Source organism: Podarcis raffonei, chromosome Z, assembly GCF_027172205.1.
Source record: "Podarcis raffonei isolate rPodRaf1 chromosome Z, rPodRaf1.pri, whole genome shotgun sequence".
NCBI classification, from domain to species: Eukaryota; Metazoa; Chordata; class Lepidosauria; order Squamata; family Lacertidae; genus Podarcis; species Podarcis raffonei.
Window position 1 is genome coordinate 4730196 of NC_070621.1, and position 19324 is coordinate 4749519.

Consider the following 19324-nt stretch of genomic DNA (forward strand, 5'->3'; position numbering starts at 1 on the left):
GTCTATTTGTGTCCTAGGGAGTAGGATTCATGGGAAAGTTCACATTTTAAAGATTTAACATTACCACACTTTTCTTTGTTGCCATTTTTTTTGCCATGTTATCTCTGCTGGGGCTCTCACCAGAGTACTTGTCCTAAACTTGAGTCTTAGCTAGCCATGAATAAAATTTGGAGTACTTTTCCTGTGAGAAAAAGCTAAAGCAGCCTTTTCTAATCTGATGCCTCCCATATGTTTTTGAATAAAACTCCCATCAGCCTCAGGCAACAACGGCTAGGGATGATAAAGGTAAAGGCAAAGGGACCCCTGGCCATTAGGTCCAGTCGTGGCCGACTCTGGGGTTGCGGCGCTCATCTCTCTTTATTGGCCGAGGGAGCCAGTGTACAGCTTCCGGGTCATGTGGCCAGCATGACTAAGCCACTTCTGGCGAACCAGAGCTGTTTACCTTTCCGGCGGAGCGGTACCTATTTATCTACTTGCACTTTGACGTGCTTTCGAACTGCTCGGTTGGCAGGAGCAGGGACCGAGCAACGGGAGCTCACTCTGTCGTGGGGATTCGAACCGCCGACTTTCTGATCGGCAAGTCCTAGGCTCTGTGGTTTAACCCACAGCGCCAGCTGCAGCCAAATGTTTGGAACTTTTTAATTTAGAAAAAAAAAGTATTGTAACACCAGTTAGACCAATCAGGCAAGGCAGTAAGAGTTACACACTGTCAACACAGAGCGCTCTTTCAAACAAAGGTGCTAGCCCACTTCTGACTGGGCTGCAGTAATTATTTTTATTGATAATTATTGTTAGTTACTATGTTATGTATTTTTATTTGTAAACTGCCCTGGGATCCTTGGATTAACGATGGTATAGAAATTCAATAAATAAATACGGTGGTACCTCGGTTTTCGAACTTCTCCGTTAACAAACATTTCGGTTTTCGAACGCTGTAAACTCGGAAGCAAATACTTCGGTTTTCGAACACTTTTCGGAAGTCAAATACACCATGCAGCTTCTGCTGAGTGCAAGATCCTGAATGCTATCTGTCAGCTATTGAGTTTTCAGTTTTCGAACGTTTCAGAACTTGAACGGTTTATGTTCAAAAACCAAGGTACCACTGTAAAAGAAACCTGACCAGCTTGTGTGACAGTTGATGACAAAAGCCTAGCCTGGTCCAATGCATAACCATCAAAGCTATTTTATTTTACAGCTGCATGTACACACACATAGCTAACTATTCCAGTTGTGTTCCTATGCATGTCTAAGCAAGTAGCCAAAGAGTGAGCATTTTAAATGTAATGACAGACATGGGGAGTATTGCTACGGCTAAGAAAAAATACTGCTCATTATGTACTCTGTTCTTCCCTCCACTCCTAGGGACAGATTTCTCAAAAGAGTTCTTCAGAGAATTTCCTTCTTGAAGAATAGGGAGAAAAATTATTTATTTATATATAGATAGGAAAAAACTCATTTATAGGATTTCTTTGCTTGCCTCAGATGCTCAATGGAATAGACAAAATTTTACTGTACAGCATGGGGGTCAGTGTGCTGTGGGCAGCTTATGCTGAAATATACCTCAAATCTGCATTTTTATGACAGCCAATTACTTTTGAAAATGAATTTGACTGACTCCTGGACAATTAAAACGTTTGATGTTTTCTTTTGTTGACTTTTGCCATTAGATGACAAAACTAATGCTTACCTAAAATTCATGAAAATGGTCTTTCTCAACACAATAAATGAAAACAAAAAAGTTTCTCTTTTATATAAAATCTATTTTCCCAATTTTGAAAGTCCAATGTTAAATTACGCATTTGTCACATATGCACTATGCAGGCCACATCTAGAAACGGTGCACACATTTTAAAAAATAAAAAGCAAGAGCAGAAATAATCCAGAATAGGTTTTCAGCCAAAAAAAAAAGGCAGGCACTGAATCAGTTTGCAGACACTGTCAAATACAAAGAAATACCCTGCTCATTCTCTTGATCAAGGCTGTGCCTGGAAGGCTTCACTTCATTGCATGATGCCATCTTGTCCATTTTATTTCACTGAATGATGCCATTTTGTCCATTTTATTTCACTGATGCCATACTGTCCATTTTATTTCATTGAATGATGCCATACTGTCCGTTTTGGGCTGCTCTGCTGGGGTCTGAGGCCACTTAAGGAGCAGGAGCATTGCTCTGTAAAAACCGACGGAAGTCCTTAATCATGGGGCGAAGGATCTGCACAAGAGCATTCAGAGCAGCCTGCATCCCTTCCATGGCCTGGGCTTGGCGCTCCTGTGCACATGCCTGTACTTCCTGAGAGCGGCGGATCATCTGCAAGAGGTCATTTTGCTGCTCGATGTTCTGGGCCATCTCTTTCATGTGGAGATTGGTCACTCGCTGCTCCTGCAGGAGCTTGGCTGAGTTCAGGGCAATGCGGCTCTTCAGTTCCTGAGGCTTCACAGAGACTTCTGCTTGTTGAGCCATCATCTCTAAGGGGGCCTCGGCAGTGACTGTGGTCGGAGCTTCTGTTGTGCAGTACTCCACAACACCATCCTCCAAACTATGGTATGTTGTCTCAGCTGGAACTAAGAAGAAGAGGAAGGAAATTTTATTTAAGCTACAATATTTATACGTTTATATGATATTTTAATCTTTTTTCTATATAGAAAGTTACATTTGTTACTCAACAATTATATTCCAATTCAACAAAACTAGTGACTTTCCACTCAAGAGAACCAAAGTTTATAACCCAAATTACATATACAGTAGTACCTCTGGTTACGCACTTAATTCGTTCCGGAGGTCCGTTCTTAACCTGAAACTGTTCTTAACCTGAAGCACCACTTTAGCTAATGGGGCCTCCTGCTGCTGTCGCGCCACCGCCACACAATTTTTGTTCTCATCCTGAAGTAAAGTTCTTAAATTTCTGTTCTCATCCTGAAGTAAAGTTCTTAACCCGAGGTAATATTTCTGGGTTAGTGGAGTCTGTAACCTGAAGTGTATGTAACCCGAGGTACCACTGTAATTGCGTTTTAAGGTTCCATCATCTAATTTCATCTCTCTCCAACATGTTTCTTAATATATTCTGCTGTTTTTTTACACTTCAAACTTCGCTGTGGTCTTCACATAGCAGTTTACATAGTAAAAACTGGAACAATTACAGCATCCTAAAAAAAAATCCTGAAGTTTTCACAAGGATTTTATCTGCACTCTTTTGGAGGGATTGGAACAGAGAAGAACAAGGTAAGAGGGAAAGAAAACACAAAAGAACCAGTAACAATAGCACAAAAACAAAATGGTTTTGACAAGGCACTGTTAGTGATAACACAGCCTGGCAATGGTAAGAAAGATGTGATGTGAGAAAAATCCATAATCTTGACTCAAACCACAAATGAGAAGATTGAGGGTTATAATCCAAAGTTAGTTCTACTTACAGTTGCAAACAAAATTATTCAGCCCCCATTGCAAAGCAGGCTTATCAAAACTTTCAGCAGTTTGCAATGAGAAAATCAAATGAAAGCAATTGAATTAGCTCAACCCAATGGATGCTTCAAGTGGAGGCTTATTATCCATTACAGTATTTTCATTATTAACCATCAAATTTCTATACTTTCCTTCATTTGAGGATCACAGGTTAGCATACAATCTAAGAAATCGAATAACTTTATTTCACTGAATGTTTAAGTTAAGCATTGTGTATAACATGGGAAAGGAAGAAACAAGACACTCACTCTGAGTAAGGGTGACTGTTGTGGCTGCAGCAGTAATAGGTATCTCTGATCCATCTGAAGTGCAGTCTCCAGCAGGCAGGCTAATAATGGTGGCTTCCCCCAGCAAGTTACAGATGCGCTGCTGCATGGGAGTTAGAATAACTGGAGCAGCTGTGACTCCTAATGGATCTTCAGCATCTTGGCCCTCAACACCTCCATCCTGGCCATCACCACCTCCTTCCATTGCAGCCCGGACCTGTGCCACCTTGCGTCGCACCTCCGTCTTGAGATCAGACCATTTTTTCTTGACTTCAGGCAGCTCCCGGCGGCAGGTAGCAACAGCATTAACACGGCGTAGTATGTTGTGCCAAGCAGCAGCCTTAGCAGCCAGTGGTACACCAGCATTGAAGTGGTTGATCAGTAGGTGCTTGCTCCGCTCAAGCTCCTCCACAATTATCTCCACTTCTCGCTCCGAGAAGTTCATTTTCCGCTTTTTAGCCGGCGGAGCCGGAGGGGATGCCATTGCCATGGAATGTTCAAGTCCCAAAGCAAACTGGGTGCTGTGGGCCTTGGTGAAGTCCAGAGACAAAACAGGATATCAGGATGTCTGGGAAGGTTGAAATGCAGCTGCCAAGGACACAGATCTGGCTGCAGTAAACAACTAAACTCTAGAAAAAGTTGAGAAGCAAGGTTATTCCTTGTGACCAAAGTGGTTAGTATAATAAAAACCCCTATAACCAGTTTACATGAAAACAATAAAAAATTCAATAAAATTTCCTAAAACCTTGATGTAATGAGATCAAAACAAAACACAACGCTTTAATACAAATAAAACTTAGTACACACACACGCGCACACAACCAGTCAAACGTACCAAGAAAGCTGGGGTAACCCTGGAAATTACTGAGAAGCACTCAGTGGATCATCTCTCCACAAATTTCTTGAGGGAGGGCATTCCAGAGGGTGGGTGCTGTCACTAAGTAGGTGTCCTTTTGCATTGTTACCAAATACAGTTCAGCAGAGGACACCCAGCAGGGTCTCCTTGAAGGACTAAACTTTGGCCTTTTCTGTACCAGGAGGCAGCATTATCTTCAAGAGATACACTTATAAATTATCTGTATGTTCAAAGCCATAAATTGCAAAGACTGGGCAGGAATATGTTACTACATCTTGGTCAATGGAAAGCAGTTGATTATTAGATTTATATGGCAACTTTTTGAAGATCAAAAGAGTTTTTCTGGGTAGAGGGGTTTCTGGTCTAAAATACAGAAAGCAAGTGGGAACAGTATGCATTATTGGTTTTGAAGAGCCAGGTGTCCTGTATGCACGATGATGGGGTGGTGGATTTACTATTTAAAAATGGCAGGAGGCAGATGAAAGGGATATGTGTGACTGTATTATTAAGACTGTGATTTTATGGACACATATATGGGAAGTCCCACAGAGTACAATGGGACTAACTTCGGAGTAAGTAAGACTGGGATGGTGCAGTCCTGAAATTAAGGCTGCACTTCTAGACTCACCCTGCAGTAAGCCCCACTGAAATAAATAGGGCTTACCTCTGATTAGACATGAATGGTATTGTACAATTAAAAAAATCAGTAATTTCTAGGGTCAATGGTGCTAATCAAGATAATTACAAAAAAGGAGTTTCCTACCACAAGAGAATATTTTGGAATAGAGAACCTACCTGTGTTAGGAAAGGAGTGAAAACTGTAATTTCATTACATCACAAAGTGTAATTTCAGTAAATTTTCTGAGTGGGTAGGGAATAAAGAAAAACTGCATGCACATAACTCACAACTTGCAAGTATTCAACTTATGCATATTCAGCTGTACACACTTGGCAATCCCCCCCAGCTGTACACACTTGACAGTTATTATTTTTTAAAAGGGTGGGAGTCCAGTAAAAGAACATTTGGCAATCCTACCTGCCATTGCACCCAATGTGTTTTGACTATACACTATTTTGGCTTTACTTGCTACCCCTCTGGATTGTAACCTCCAGCATAAGCAGAGTCCTGCCTGTATTCGTTTAATTTATGGGAGCAGAAGAGGAAGGGGGGAAACAAATAACAGTTTCTGAGGAAGGGGAAAAAATCAAATCCAGGGGCTGTATCCAACTACGCCTTGCCTGTGCCCATTGATTTCAATGGGGCTACTCCACGCATGACCTATAATGGACACCCAAGAGTATCATGGGCAGGAGGAAAGAAAACATACTGTTTTAAAATGCCAGTGTGATTTCTTGAGGGGAGAAGAAAAAGACCTAGTTTTAAATTTAAGAGGGAAAAGAAAAAAAGGATGACTATGGGGCTGGGGGAGAGGGGATAAAGGAAGAGAGTAAATTAAACATGATTTCGCTTGGAAGTTTGTGGTTTCCGAGGAGAGGAGGGAGGAAGAATGATATGAAACTTCCAACCTTCAAGATATGTGCGGGCGGGTGTGAACCACACTGCGATCTTTGAGTGAAGGGTTTAATAAATAATTTAACAAATAAATAAATAATAATTAAATATTTCTAACGGAGAATGAGGGGGGAGAATCCCCTGATGGATGGCAATATGTCAGGGATGCTTTAGTCGAGATTCCTGTATCGCAGCGGGCTGGACTAGATGACCCCTGGGATCCCTCCCAACTCTACGATGCTATGAGTCCGTGGACGGGAGTTTGCTGAGGTAAATCCAGCACAGGCTAAAGGAGAAGATGGGCGTGAGGGGAAGGTTGAGGGAGGCGGCGGCAAAGAGCGCCAGAGGGCGCTGAGGGGAACCCAGGAAAGGCCCAACGCCTAGGAGGAGGGTGGGGACCCTGGATAACTGCCCCGCCGGCCTCAAGCGAGGCTGGAGCCCTAAGTGCCCTCAGGGGAGCCCCTTCCTCGCTCCCCATTTATATTTCCCAAAATAATAAATACTTTTTTAAAAAAACACAAAAATAATAATACGCAAATTGCGTACCCCAACTACCGGTCGAATCCCACACCAAAGAGGGCCTCTAGTCTGCGGCAGTGGCGTAATGGCTTCCAGAATCAGCGTCGCTTGTCTCTCCACTTTTATTGGACTGTCCTCCTGCCTTTCACGACCCAGTGTCCACCCCCACCCGCAACGCTTCGCTACTATTGGCTCGCTTTGGATTTGCGCCAAAGACCGCTATCCCTCGTCTAGCTGTTTGCCCCGCCTTATTAGACGTAGGGCAGCTCTTACTCGTTGCGGATTGGGTAACAGTCATGTCCGTCATATGCAAATTACACCCCCTCCACACCGCTCCGCCACAGTCTTGCCTATCACATTCTGCCTCCTGCCTATTTTTTGCCTCGACGCCCACTAGCTGTCCGTATGCAGTTACATTGGCCAATAGGCCATCCCCCTTCTTACCCAAATCTCTTTCTCCAATCGCTGCACGCCATCTTGCCAATCCTTCATTTTCATTGGCTGAGAGGCTTTCGTGCCGTCCTGCCCTTCTCATCAGAAAACGCACGAAATGTGTATCTGTAGTACTTTACCGGTACTCGTGCCTGTCAAGAAAGCCAGCGAAACACAGGGTTGTGTGGGTGGAAAGAGGCGGATGGGGGGGGGAAGGACGCCCGAGTCATGTGCCGCCCGGCGGCCTTTCCTTTTGCGTCCCCGCCTCCTTTGGCTTCATAGGACCTTCCATGCCCCCTTTTGATTGGTTAATATAGAGGGGGTCGCGAGCACCTTCCCTGGCCTCCCCTTTTTTTTGCCGGCGGTTCGGGTGACGACACACTGATCTGGCCAACCAGGTGACTCGGTTCCGTTACGTTAACGCAATCAGCCAATCAGCGAGCGGCGCGCGCAGGCCGGGTGGGTAAAAGAGAAAGAGGCCGGCTCCTTTGAAGCAGGCGCGGCGCCATTTCCCGGCGAGCCGCCTCAAGGGTGGGGGTGCGCGTGCGTGGCTTGGCTGAGGCAACTGGGTATGCCGGCTAGCGCGCGGCGCTCGCTGGCTTCCCCGGTGGTGAACGGCGTCCTCTGCCAGTGCGGCGCCGCCGCCGCCACGGCGACCCCTTTGAGCGCGGCGGTGGCGGGGGGGCCCGCCATACCCGCCCTTGATGGAAGCGGCGGCTCGTCCCCTCCTGCTTCTTTTGCTTCGCCCCCGGAGCAGGAGCGGCGCCTGCGGAGCCTCTTCCTCCAGCTGGACGTGAACCGCGACGGCGCGCTCTGTGTCCACGACTTGTTAATCGGCCTGCAGCGCCTCGGGCTTCAGCGCTCCGAGAGGGATGTGTGGGTAAGCCCTTCCGCAATTCCTCCGCCAGACCTGCTTCTTTCACCCACCGCTGCGTAGCACTTCTCGCGAAGGGCCCGTGCCCCTCTTTCCTTCTTCCCGCCCCTTGTTCTCCTTTTATGATACAGCTTCTTTCGATGCTAAATCGTTTAGGGAAAAAGGCTTTGTTACACACCTTAATTTAAAGATAGCACGGGACCGCCTCTCCTAGTATGCCCTTAAGGTCTACAAATGACAACATTTTGAGGTCCCAGGTCGCAAGGTGGTTAGATTGGTTTCAACTAGGGCCAGGGCCTTTTCAGTACTGGCCCTGACTTGGTGGAACGCTCTATCACAAGAGACTAGGGCCCTGCGGGACTTGACATCTTTCCTCAGGGCCTGCAAGACAGAGCTGTTCTGCCTGGCCTTTGGTTTGGACTCAGTCTGACCCTTACGTTTCCCTCCCCTTATGGTTTTGAGCTATGGGCTACTTTTAAAATGAGGCTGCATTTTAATTTGCATTTTAACCTGTATTTTAAATTACATTATGTTTTTACTGTAATTTTACTGGTGTTAGCCGCCCTGAGTGCAGGGATGCCGGGGTACAAATAAACTTTATTCTTATTTTTATTACATGCATCATTTTATTTGTATTCAGCCTTTCCATAGTTTTAACCATGCTTATGATATGAAAAAATAAACAATTACAGACATTTTGTCACAAACAAGAAATAAAATACATTTTAAAAATGCACAACCAAATCTGAACAATTTCCACATAAATCATTAGGTCTAAAAACAAATATATATATTAAAAATTAACAGCAGCAACAAAAACGCTAGCCCAAGAGCCTGTTCAGCAAACAACAAAAAATTATTATTTATACCCACCACCACCAATTTATTATTTATACCCTGCCCAGCTGACTGGCTTTCCCCAGCCACTCTGGGCGGCTCCCAACAGAATATTAAAAACATGATAAAACATCAATCATTAAAAACTTCCTTAAACAGGGCTGCCTTCAGATAAATTGGGATATTTATATTTTTTGTTGCCTTTGGTCATGAAAGACCTCCATTGGCTCCAGTACGTTTCCTAAACGGCCTCAACCCAATACAATGGAACCTCATGTTATGGACGGGATCCGTTCTGGAGGCCCATCTGTAACACAGAACTGACGCAAGCCAAAGTGCTGTGTCTCCACATGTGTGATTTAGCGTTTCTGCACATGCGCGAATGGCGAAACCCGGAAGTAACCCGTTCCGGTACTTCCGGGTTGCCGCGGGACGCAACATAAAAACACGTATCCTGGAGCGGACGCAACATGAGGTATGACTGTATACCTGAAGGAGCATCTCCACCCCCATTGTTCAGCCCAGATACTGAGGTCCAGCTCTGAGGGCCTTCTGGTGGTTCCCTCACTGTGAGAAGCCAAGTTACAGGGAATCAGGCAGAGGGCCTTATCGGTAGTGGCGCCCGCCCTGTGGAATGGCCTCCCATCAGATAGATGTCAAGGAAATAAACAACCATCTGACTGAAATTGCAGCTTTTAATTAGTTTTTATCATGTTACTGTACAAGTGATACAAGAACAGTAAGATGAGCCTGCTAGATGAGACCAGAATCTAGTTCAGCATCTTGTTCTCACATTGACTGATGTGCTTGTAGGAAGCCTGCAAGATGTGCAAACAGCTCTCTGCCCACCTGCAATTCCCAGCAACTGGCAACTGGTCCCAGCAACCACTGATAGTCTTGTACTCCATGAATTTGTCCAATCCTCTTTAAAAGCTGTTCAAATTGGATGAGAGATGTAAAAAATAAAACCATTATACATACTCATGTATGTGTAAAGTATACAGCTTTATCAACTTGTTCCAGGTGTTAATTTATAAATAACCTGATTCCCAGAGCAGCATCCGTATCATAACATTAGTGTAGAATCATAGTGGCATGGTTGGAGTTGAGTTATAATGCCTTCAGCTTTTCACTGAGTTAGTATTAAGAATGCTTGAAATATGCATACGAAGCCAGTGTTCACTTCTTCTTCCCTTCACCCAGTTAGCTTCACATTTCTGAAGGTTGCTGTATTTATAATTCATAATTTGTAAATCTGTCAGTTGCAGCTGATAGTGGATGGACTGCTGCCTGCCACTTCACATATGGATGCTCATTTTTAGTTGATAATATATGGTAGGACAATGATGTTTTCCTAGTACAGTATATCTTTAATGAAGCTATAGTAACTTTCTCAACTTTTTAAGTTGGCGGAATTCATTCTTTTGCAGCACAATACAGCAGATGGAGACAATATTCCAACATCATGTAGTGGTGGTGGTAGGAAGCCTATGGCAGTGATGTGTAGAAGCATTAATAAGCATTTCCTTGTTTTCACTTCTGAAATGGTGTGAGGGGCTATGGCTGTTTTGTTTTTGTTTTGTTTTGACTGGGGTGACTAAACCCTGGGTGACCAATACAATCATGCTATTATCATATTATGGTCATTGGTCATAGCAGCCATTTCTATAGTCAATTGGTTCCCTACAACATTTCATAGAAAATGGTTTACTTGTAGTGAGCAAATACTGTTTCAAGTTGCTGAAGGTTCTTCTTTGCCTGCTGAACCCAATATACCATACATTTACCCTCCTATAGCCTGTCCTGAGCTGGCTTCCAAAGCAGGCACATTCATAAACTTACTACAGCATGTGCGCGTTGTGAAACTTAACAGTTATGCTTATTCGCAGCACAGAAGAGAAGTTGTGCTCTGGCATTTTACGTCCATGTGCATGTATTTGCCATACATGCTTGTCTCATTCAAATTTCTAGGATTCTGGGAGAATCATTACCTGTGTGCACGATTGAACTTTTCTTTTCTCCTAAGCCACTTCAATTTACTCTCCAACTTCATTGTCAGCTTTGTAGTACACCCCTATGAACAGGTCAATGCTACAAACTGGCATAAGAATGCTAGGAGCCATGTGGCTCTATGGACCTAGGTTGTGGGTGCCAAAACAAAATGTCTAGGTGCCCTTCTTTTTGTTCTCCTTAACTTCCTATATTTAGTGTGTAGCTAAAAACTGGCATGTTGTCATGCAAAATAAGGGTGGGGCGGGCAGTGGAAATCTGGTTCCTTGGCTAAATTATTAGTTTGTGCTCCAGCTAGTCTTGACCACTGCAGCATGCTTTTTCCTGGCCATTCTTTGTCACATCTCTGCTGTTACATCCTCCCCAGAATTCTGCTACCACCAAAATAATATCTCATTATTAAGTCCATGTGCCTCCTCTTGATGCTGACTAGCTCCTTGGGAGCCTCTCAATGGAAAACGTGTTCACTTTTAGATCCATTTTTTTCTGGAAGCACAAGAGGGCAGTTAGAATCCTTGTTTCATATTTTTAAAAACAGGCATTCCAATCTCATGAGCCTTGTGGAATAATAAATATTTGCTTTGCTACTTAGAGCAATTTCAGCCATTCCATCACAATGAAACGTTCTGTGCTTTAAAGAAGATGGCATGGTTGGGAAAGCTGTACTTCGGAGTCATGGGGAAGGAACGTAGTGCTGTTCTGGAGGAGTTGCCAATAGGGATATCTGTAAGAGGCATGACGTGCTGAGATAATCAGTGTTAGAAACTGAAATATAAAAGCTAGGAGCCAAATGGCTCCTGGAACCTGGAAAAAACCCAGAATGGCTAGTTGCCATTCCCTTCCCACCCCATGTAGCAGCACTTTCTATTTTTTTTTTTTTTTTGAAATGCATGAACGAACACACAATTCACACAAATCAGTGACAAATTGTTAATATCACATTTTAAATATAAATTCTTAACTGGACACCACAAACATAGATGAGGCTCAGCCTCAGCAATAGTGTATGGTGTGTGTTTGTGTGTAACAATTTCTACATAGAAATAGATTCTACTGAAGTCAAAAGGGCTTACACCCAGGGAAATGTGAAAGGAGAGTCCCAATTCCAAAGTAACTTTTTTTTTTGTGGGCCTGCCTAAGCAGCTGGGCCTTCAAAGTCATGTTATAATTATATGAAAGGTTCTGGGTACCTGGGATGCCAAATTTACTGTAGCAAATTATTATTATTAAAATTTGTGTATTGCACTATGAAAAGTTAGCCAAATAAAAACACTCCAAAAATCTTCACAAAACCAGGTATAGTAGCTAATGGACAGGGAGCCCAAGGCCAGAAAGATGGTAAGGTAGGAGAGGGGGAATTGAGGCATGAAAGGGTAAAAATGAGAAATTAAACCTCAGGAGGAATTTCACAGGGCTTATGATAAATATAATGTTATGGAATTCAAATTGTAATACAATAAAATGCAATATATAAGAAACAAAAGAAGCAATTAGGGCACAATTTAGGAAAAAAGGTTGTTTTCAATCCTGATCTGAGTCTGCCTGTTACTCAGAAGTAAATCACAACCAAGTTCAATGGGGCTTTTCTCCTCCCCCTCCCCTTTTTAAACCCATGTATGATGTGCTTTTAATTTGAAATATACTAGCCAGCTATGATGGTTTAAATAGTGCATGTTAAAGTGTTATCTACCTCAGACTCTCACAGTGATGGCTTAAAATCAAAACAAATTTTGGAGTGGGTTCATTGAAGGACACTTAAGTCCTAGGTTTGCAAACTGGACACTCAAGGTGGTGTCTCTGCCATCAGTTGTATAGGGCTTTAATATGTGTTAATTGCGGTGCCAAAACCATAAATTTATATGAAGGAAAGTGGGTTTAGGGAGAATCCAGGGCTTGTCTGCAGAGTTCAGTTTCTAACACTGGACCTTCCTTTTAATATCCAGAATTTGAGAATCTCTTAAAATATTAAAGTATTAATGTAAGCACCACCCTCCCTTGATCGGTGCCATGTCTTCTAAGGGGTGTTTTCTTGTGTAAATACAGTCAATGGGACTCTAATATCAGGATAAATAATCACAATAAAACAAGCAGATGTCAGATTTATAAAGTGGGCTTACATATGCTAAGTCTTAAAATGCTATAATATTTCTCCTAAACAATGGGGGTTGGGGGAAGGAAGCAGGTTCCCAACCTCTTCAAAGCAGCTTTCCAGGACCTCATTTGTCAAAACAACAACAAAGCAACCTCCCCACTCTTCCTTGATTCTCTCACCCCCTCCTCTCCCAAAGCAAGGCTCATTTTACTTAAAAGTACACCCATATAGCGCCTCTTCTCTTCTGAAATAAGGTGGGAAGGAATCCACCCCTCTTCTGTCTAGGAACCGAAAGTGAAGTGCCTCCTTAACAGTGGAGCAAACAGAGAGGCAGAGGAAGAGATGGATGTGGGTGGGCTGAACTGGAAATCTGAACCTGGTTGCTAGGTGGTGCTCTGGAGTCGCAAAAAAAGACTGGTGATGGGTTAATTTCGAACTGAATAAGATAGCAACTGCACTCCTGAAAAATTATTGGATGATATGGCCAGCCAGTTTTAGTTAAGAACACAAGGGCAAGGAGCTATTAATGATGGCACAAACCAGTCAAGAGGAAGCAACAGATGTGAGGCTTCGAGAGCTTTTTGTGGTGGAGGTGGGAGGGAGAGGAGGACTGCTTTGCCACACTGGTGGGTGCGAAGGGTTTGAGTGAATGCTTCATCCTGCAAGGGTATGCCAGCTAGTGGGACAGTTTCTGGTCGCTAGATAGGGAGCAGGGAGTACTCGATTGAAGCCACTGAGTAAAAGTGTCATAGGAGCATAGAGCCATTATGATTAAATGAAATTTGTTCACGAGAACTACTGGATGGAAAGGTTTTTTTTGGGGGGGGGTTATCCTATTCTGCTTAGAATATACTTAATTTTAAACAGTTGGACATTTTCCTGCCCCACATCATTCAGGAAGGATAAATGAAAAATTGTTTGATTGATATGAGATGTCAATGCTAGATTAAAAGAAAACATATTCCGACATAGGTAGCTTGCTTGTTTTTTAATTACTTTGACTGACACCTATCCTTTTTCAACTCAAATTAACAATAAATCTGAAATTGCATGTTGGAATAGCTAGACGTAGGAAGGGGTTAATTTCCTTCATGAACATAAATTGCCCCTTGGGTGAGGTAATCTGCAAGGCACAATGAGCCTGTTGCTGTGGTAATGGCTGAGCCATGACCATGTGATTAATGTATGTCAGCTAGTTCCGTGTGTTGTGTCTTGGTTATTTGGTGCAACGGTAATACATTGTATATATCTCTGAAAAGCCTGCTACAAGCTGGAACTCATTATTCTGTGTACAGTGGACGCTCGGGTTGCGAACGTGATCCGTGCGGTAGGCACGTTCGCAACCTGCAGCGCTGCACGTGCACAAGTCACGATTCGGCACTTATGCTCATGCGCAAAGCACAATTTAGTGGTTCTGCACTAGTGCCAAAACCCGGAAGTATCCCATTCCAGTACTTCCGGGTTCAATGTGGTGCGCAACCCGAAAACGCGCAACCTTAATCGTCTGTAACCCGAGGTATGACTGTATAACTTTGTCCAGAGCTGTTTGCTGAGCCTCTTTCTTCTACAACAGCAAAATATTTGGGCATTACTCTAACTGATACTGCAAGCATGATCCTCAATTCCACTGTGTGTGCATCTTATATTAGATTCCCAACATTGCATTCTAAAAGTTTGCATTTGCTGTTGAATGTAGTGATGGGTATATACGGTAATTTTGGAGAACTTGTAAAAAATATAATGCCTGAAACATTTGAAAGCCTTATTTCTCAAAAATGATGCTTCAGCTGATTCACAATATGAATAATATTTAGATTGGCTAGAATATTTAGATTTGTAACTTTTGTTTCAAATACAGTGGACGCTTGGGTTACGTTACCTTTGGGTAATGTAACTTTCGGGTTGCGAATGCGGCAAACCTGGAAGTGGGTTTGCCGCATGTGCAGAAGCGCCTCTGCGCGCCGCACACATGTACAGAAGCGCTCTACAGCGCCGCACGCATGTGCAGAACAGGCACCTCCGGTTATGAAGATTTCGGGATATGGCTGGGCCTCTGGAATGGATCCCGTTTGTAACTGGATGTACCACTGTACTGCTTTTAAGTTTTCTTTCACAGTGATCAAACAGTGATGCATGTAGTGTGAGAGAGGTTCAAAGGTAGCCTCAATACATGGAAATGCTCTTACATTTCTGCTATCTGTAAGCATGATGTGTGTCATGAACATTGTGACTGTCCACTAAATTTGTACCAGTTCTTCTCACTTTCACCCTTTTATTGGTATGACCTTCTTTCATCTGTCCTTGTTCAGAATCCTCATCTCTACTTTCATCTCTTTTCTCACAGACTGTGGCAACTGCTCTCTCACTTGTCTTCTCATGTATCGACTGTCTAGATTCCTGCTTGTGACCTCTACTACTTGACATCTTCACATGTTCCAAGAGCCACTCATTTGCACCACAAGCTGCAGTGTCTGGTGTTTGTTTGGAGTTCCTGTTCAAAACTGTGCAACTGTGTTCAGAACTGTCTTCAATTGATTACAAGTTATCTCTTATAACTATCACTCTCGGACAGATTAACTGCATATATTCAGCCTTCATTCTTAAATTTATGGATAAATGTTTCTCTTCTCACTGGGTCTTACTGTGACATTTGAGATGCCATATAACAGACTACTGTACTACATAAATGGTTTGAATTGGGTAGGTGGGTGTGACCCACATCCATGGAAAAAGTAATGAACTGCCTGGGATTATTATGAGAGAGTTGGATACCTTTCCAGCTGATATTTTTGACCTGGATCATATCAGTAGAAATAGCCTCAGTTGTCCATATATTTTGTCTAGTTGTGGTAGTTAGATGTTATTTGTGATCACCAAGCCTGCCTCTTCCCCCAAATCCTTTGTCACCTGCACCTCCAGCAATACCACATGCAACTTGTAAAATTGTAAGTGATGGTCCGGAAATTTTTACTGTGAGATAAATATCACTATATTCTGTTACTTATGTCAGTGACTTTAATGGGAAATCTCACCTAAATGTGATATGGCTGTTTTAATAGTCTTGTATAATTTTGACACTACTTATTCAACCTGATATTGCATATCAGGCTTAATTTCCTGCAGGAAGCAGAGACTGTAATCAGTATGGAACATAGGACTGCTTTTCTATTACCTGAACATATTCTCCAGAGTTCTTCTCTGATTAGCCTAGCTCTCAGATATTGTCAACCTGTGTCTGCTCTGCACGGCTTCATACTGCAGATAGAGGTTTGAGTACCCAAGGTAGTGGTAAATAACTTGGTAGTGGTCCTCAGTGTTATTTAATGGTGTTATTTATAGCAGGCATCACTTAAGCTGATGAACAGAAATGTAAGTTAGGAAATGTAAGTGACCTGAAGTTCCACTGCAACATGCAAATCACCTTCTTGTGAACTGAGACCGGAAGCTCTTGTGCAGAATCACATGGCAGCTTATCTGCAGCCAGCAGCAGATCCTCTCCTTGGCACTTGGACTTGACACCCGATGAGTCATTGCAGAGTCACTTAGGGAGACAGGGCTGCTTTGGCTGCTGTTTCTCATATTGAATTACTTGAGAACAAATTGGAATTACCTAGTCAGCAGCCATTCTTTATCGCTTGCCGCTTGTTTTCTATGCTTCTAGCTTCTCCAGTTAAGACAGCTATCTTTTGAAAGTATGTTAAGGTTCTTTCATCATGACTCTGTACATTCAAATATTAAAATATTTTTTACAAAAAACTCCTGCCTGAATAATGTTATAGGAATTCTAAGGTCTCAAATATAGAATAAATGTTGATAATTGCACAAGGTAAGCACACATACATAAGTATATAAACTGCATGTCTAAAATAGTATAGGAGAGCAATCCAAAAGCCATCTTGGCTCTCCTGAAGGCTCTAAATTTCCCCTGCCTCCTGAATCCCCCTTGCCTGAGAACAGATAGCAATCAGGGCAAGTTCATGAAGGGATTCCTCTTCTATATCTATGAACCTCCTTTGTATCAATTGTCATTGTTTGCCCATATGCTCTGCATTGAGGGATGTCTTGAAAGGCATCCTGATTGTCTTATCAGATGCTATTGTTCTGTGTAAACAGACAAACTATGTAAAATTTGCTAAATCCTCAGGAATATCACACCTTGGCCTTCCTGAGTCACAGTAATCCCACTTTATGTGTGATATAATTTCTAACTGTTTTTAGAGGGGATGTCCTGCTTCTCTATGCCAAAATGCAAATCCTTAAAAGAGATTTTCTTCTTGGTTCTGGACCTCTCTTGCCTCCTTGCTAGGAGGGGAGGGAACTCTGTTGCAACAGAAAAATAAAGATCTGCCTTGCTTTCACTGCATCCTGCCTCCATCCATTCATCTCTGACCGATCATGGAAATGGAGGGCTCAGTCCCTTGGGGAGTTGGGCAGCAAAAGCCAATCACCCTATTTTCCCTATATCAATATCAACAGTGCTCCAAGCAATTCTGAAAACATGATAGTAGTGTGGGCCTTGCCCAAGGGGTATAATCTCTGCCCTAGGCAGACAAGAGGGATAGAAGAAAGGCCTGAGATTTGGAAGGCGTGTCTAGCGATACAGTAAATGCTTCTTCCTGGAACTGTCAGTTGAAAAGGCTATGTAAGGCATTCAGTGAGTTTGTAGGCAGTGACTCGTTCAGGTTGGGGATGTTTCCAGCTTTGATACCTTGGCCCTCTGATAGCAAATCCTATGCATCTTTCACCAGAAGTAGGTCTCACTGAGTTGAGAAAATAGAGTTTGGAAGCTGGCACCCTCTCATGCTGGTCTCCCACTCATCCTTTATTTATCTCTCATGTCACTCCCTTGTATCACGTTGCTGTGGAAAGGGGAGCATGTACCAAATGGATGATGAAGTGACTCCCTTGCCTTGGCATGACCCTCTACATAGGAGAAGTGTGTAGTGGGAGAGCTGGACACAGGGTTGTGTTTAGGTAATGGCTGTGTGATCTCTTGTTCCTGTCAAGTGGGAACACCATGGTAACTGCACCTGGAGGAGGTGCAGGTGCTAGGAGGTTGATTTAGATCAGTTTTTCAACAACTGCAGCAAGAGTATTGTTAGCCCAGAAATGGAAACAAGAAGAAATTCCGACAAAAGAAGAATGGCAGACAAAATTAATGGACTATGCAGAATTGGACAAAATGACAGGAAGGATTCGAAACCTGCGGGACCAGAGATTTACAGAAGATTGGAAGAAGTATATGAATTATTTGAAGAGCAACTGTAATCAACAAATTACGCTAGTAGGACTACAAGAAGTTCTGTAAGGAGAAATATACAAAGTGTTACAAAGTAGAAAAAGATAGAGATATTGGTTATGAGTTTGAAATGTAATAGGGAAGATAAGAAATGCATACTGAGAGATTAGATTGGAAAATTTTCAGACAGGATTGATGGAAGTCAAAAATTTGAATAAGATGTCAAAGTATGTTTAATTACTGTTGAAAATGATATGTTAAAAAAACTAATATATATATGTATATATATGTGTGTGTGTGTGTATTTAGATCAGTTTTTCTCAAACTTGGGAAACAAGTCCTGCTGTAATTGGACTACAACTCTCATCATCCCTTGCTAGCATGACCAGTGGTCAGGGATGATCAGAGTTATATTCCCACAGCAGCTGGGGACCCAAGATTGAGAAACATTGCTTTAGATAAAGGGTTGTTGAAATTGAAGTTTGGTATGCCTTCCTGAATTCTTTGGGAAGCTGTACTAGTGAAAATTGCTTGATAACACCCTTGTTATCAAGTTGTTACTACTTAAACATTCCTGTTGTTAAGGCATACAAAAATATAATTGGGCTTACTGTGTGGATGGTCTTAATGGTTTGGGAAATACATCCTATTTCACCACGTGTCTGTACAGGAGTCGGGGTTTGTCTCCTTTGTCTCCTTCTGAACCACCAGCGCTATCCTGTCCTTGAAATGGAATGTATCTCTTCCCTAAAAATGGAATTTCCCCTATGATGCTGAGGTGTATAATGTAACAAGCAATCATTCAAGCTAACAATATTCTTAGGATATCTGTGGCTTAAACTGCTGGCCAGCTTTTGTTAGCTGCACAAAAGTAATATTCTGTAAACCACCCTGAGACTCCCAGGTATAGGGTGGTATATAAATTCAGTAAGTCGTCATCATCTACACTGCCACACTTCAAATATTTGAGCAAAGTCCTCTGTTTAATTCTGTGCTTTGGCTATCTAATACAAATCTGGATATGACAAATCACCTCTTTCCTTGTAGACTTGTCTTTCATACAGTCCAGAGTACAGCTGTTTGACATTCACAGTGGGGTGAGCTGTGCAGTCCCTACTGCTACTTAAATATATTTGGAGTTTTGCATTGCTCAATTTCAAAGGCTCAGTGCAAGTAAGTATGATGGGATTTAGTATGGAACATCTTGCAGGCTTGCATGAGAAAAC

At 42.7% G+C, this 19324-nt stretch overlaps 2 protein-coding genes across 7 annotated transcripts in view; one reads left to right on the forward strand and one right to left on the reverse strand.

The window, feature by feature from the left end:
* Positions 1-1739: 1739 nt before the first annotated feature.
* On the reverse strand, positions 1740-7332 carry NAIF1 (nuclear apoptosis inducing factor 1). 5 transcript variants are annotated; one of them, XM_053374153.1, is made up of 3 exons: positions 7187-7332; positions 3709-4355; positions 1740-2562 (listed from the first exon to the last, which is right to left on the reverse strand). In XM_053374153.1, the coding sequence occupies exons 2-3, from the start codon at positions 4214-4216 to the stop codon at positions 2150-2152; spliced, it is 921 nt and encodes a 306-aa protein (XP_053230128.1). In that variant the 5' UTR covers positions 4217-4355; positions 7187-7332; the 3' UTR covers positions 1740-2149. The 5 variants fall into 5 exon arrangements, with proteins under 5 accessions (XP_053230128.1, XP_053230127.1, XP_053230130.1 ...); XM_053374152.1 differs by lacking the exon at positions 7187-7332 and adding an exon at positions 7059-7180; XM_053374155.1 differs by lacking the exon at positions 7187-7332 and adding an exon at positions 6888-6950.
* A 202-nt stretch (positions 7333-7534) lies between these two features.
* The window catches only part of SLC25A25 (solute carrier family 25 member 25), a 40461-nt gene continuing 28671 nt past the window's right edge, over positions 7535-19324 (forward strand). The window contains exon 1 of one of the 2 annotated variants that reach the window (XM_053373460.1): positions 7535-7926. In XM_053373460.1, coding sequence (XP_053229435.1) covers positions 7618-7926 — 309 coding nt within the window. In that variant the 5' untranslated portion in view covers positions 7535-7617. The remainder of the gene's footprint in view (positions 7927-19324) is intronic. The other variant, XM_053373461.1, reaches the window with a different exon arrangement.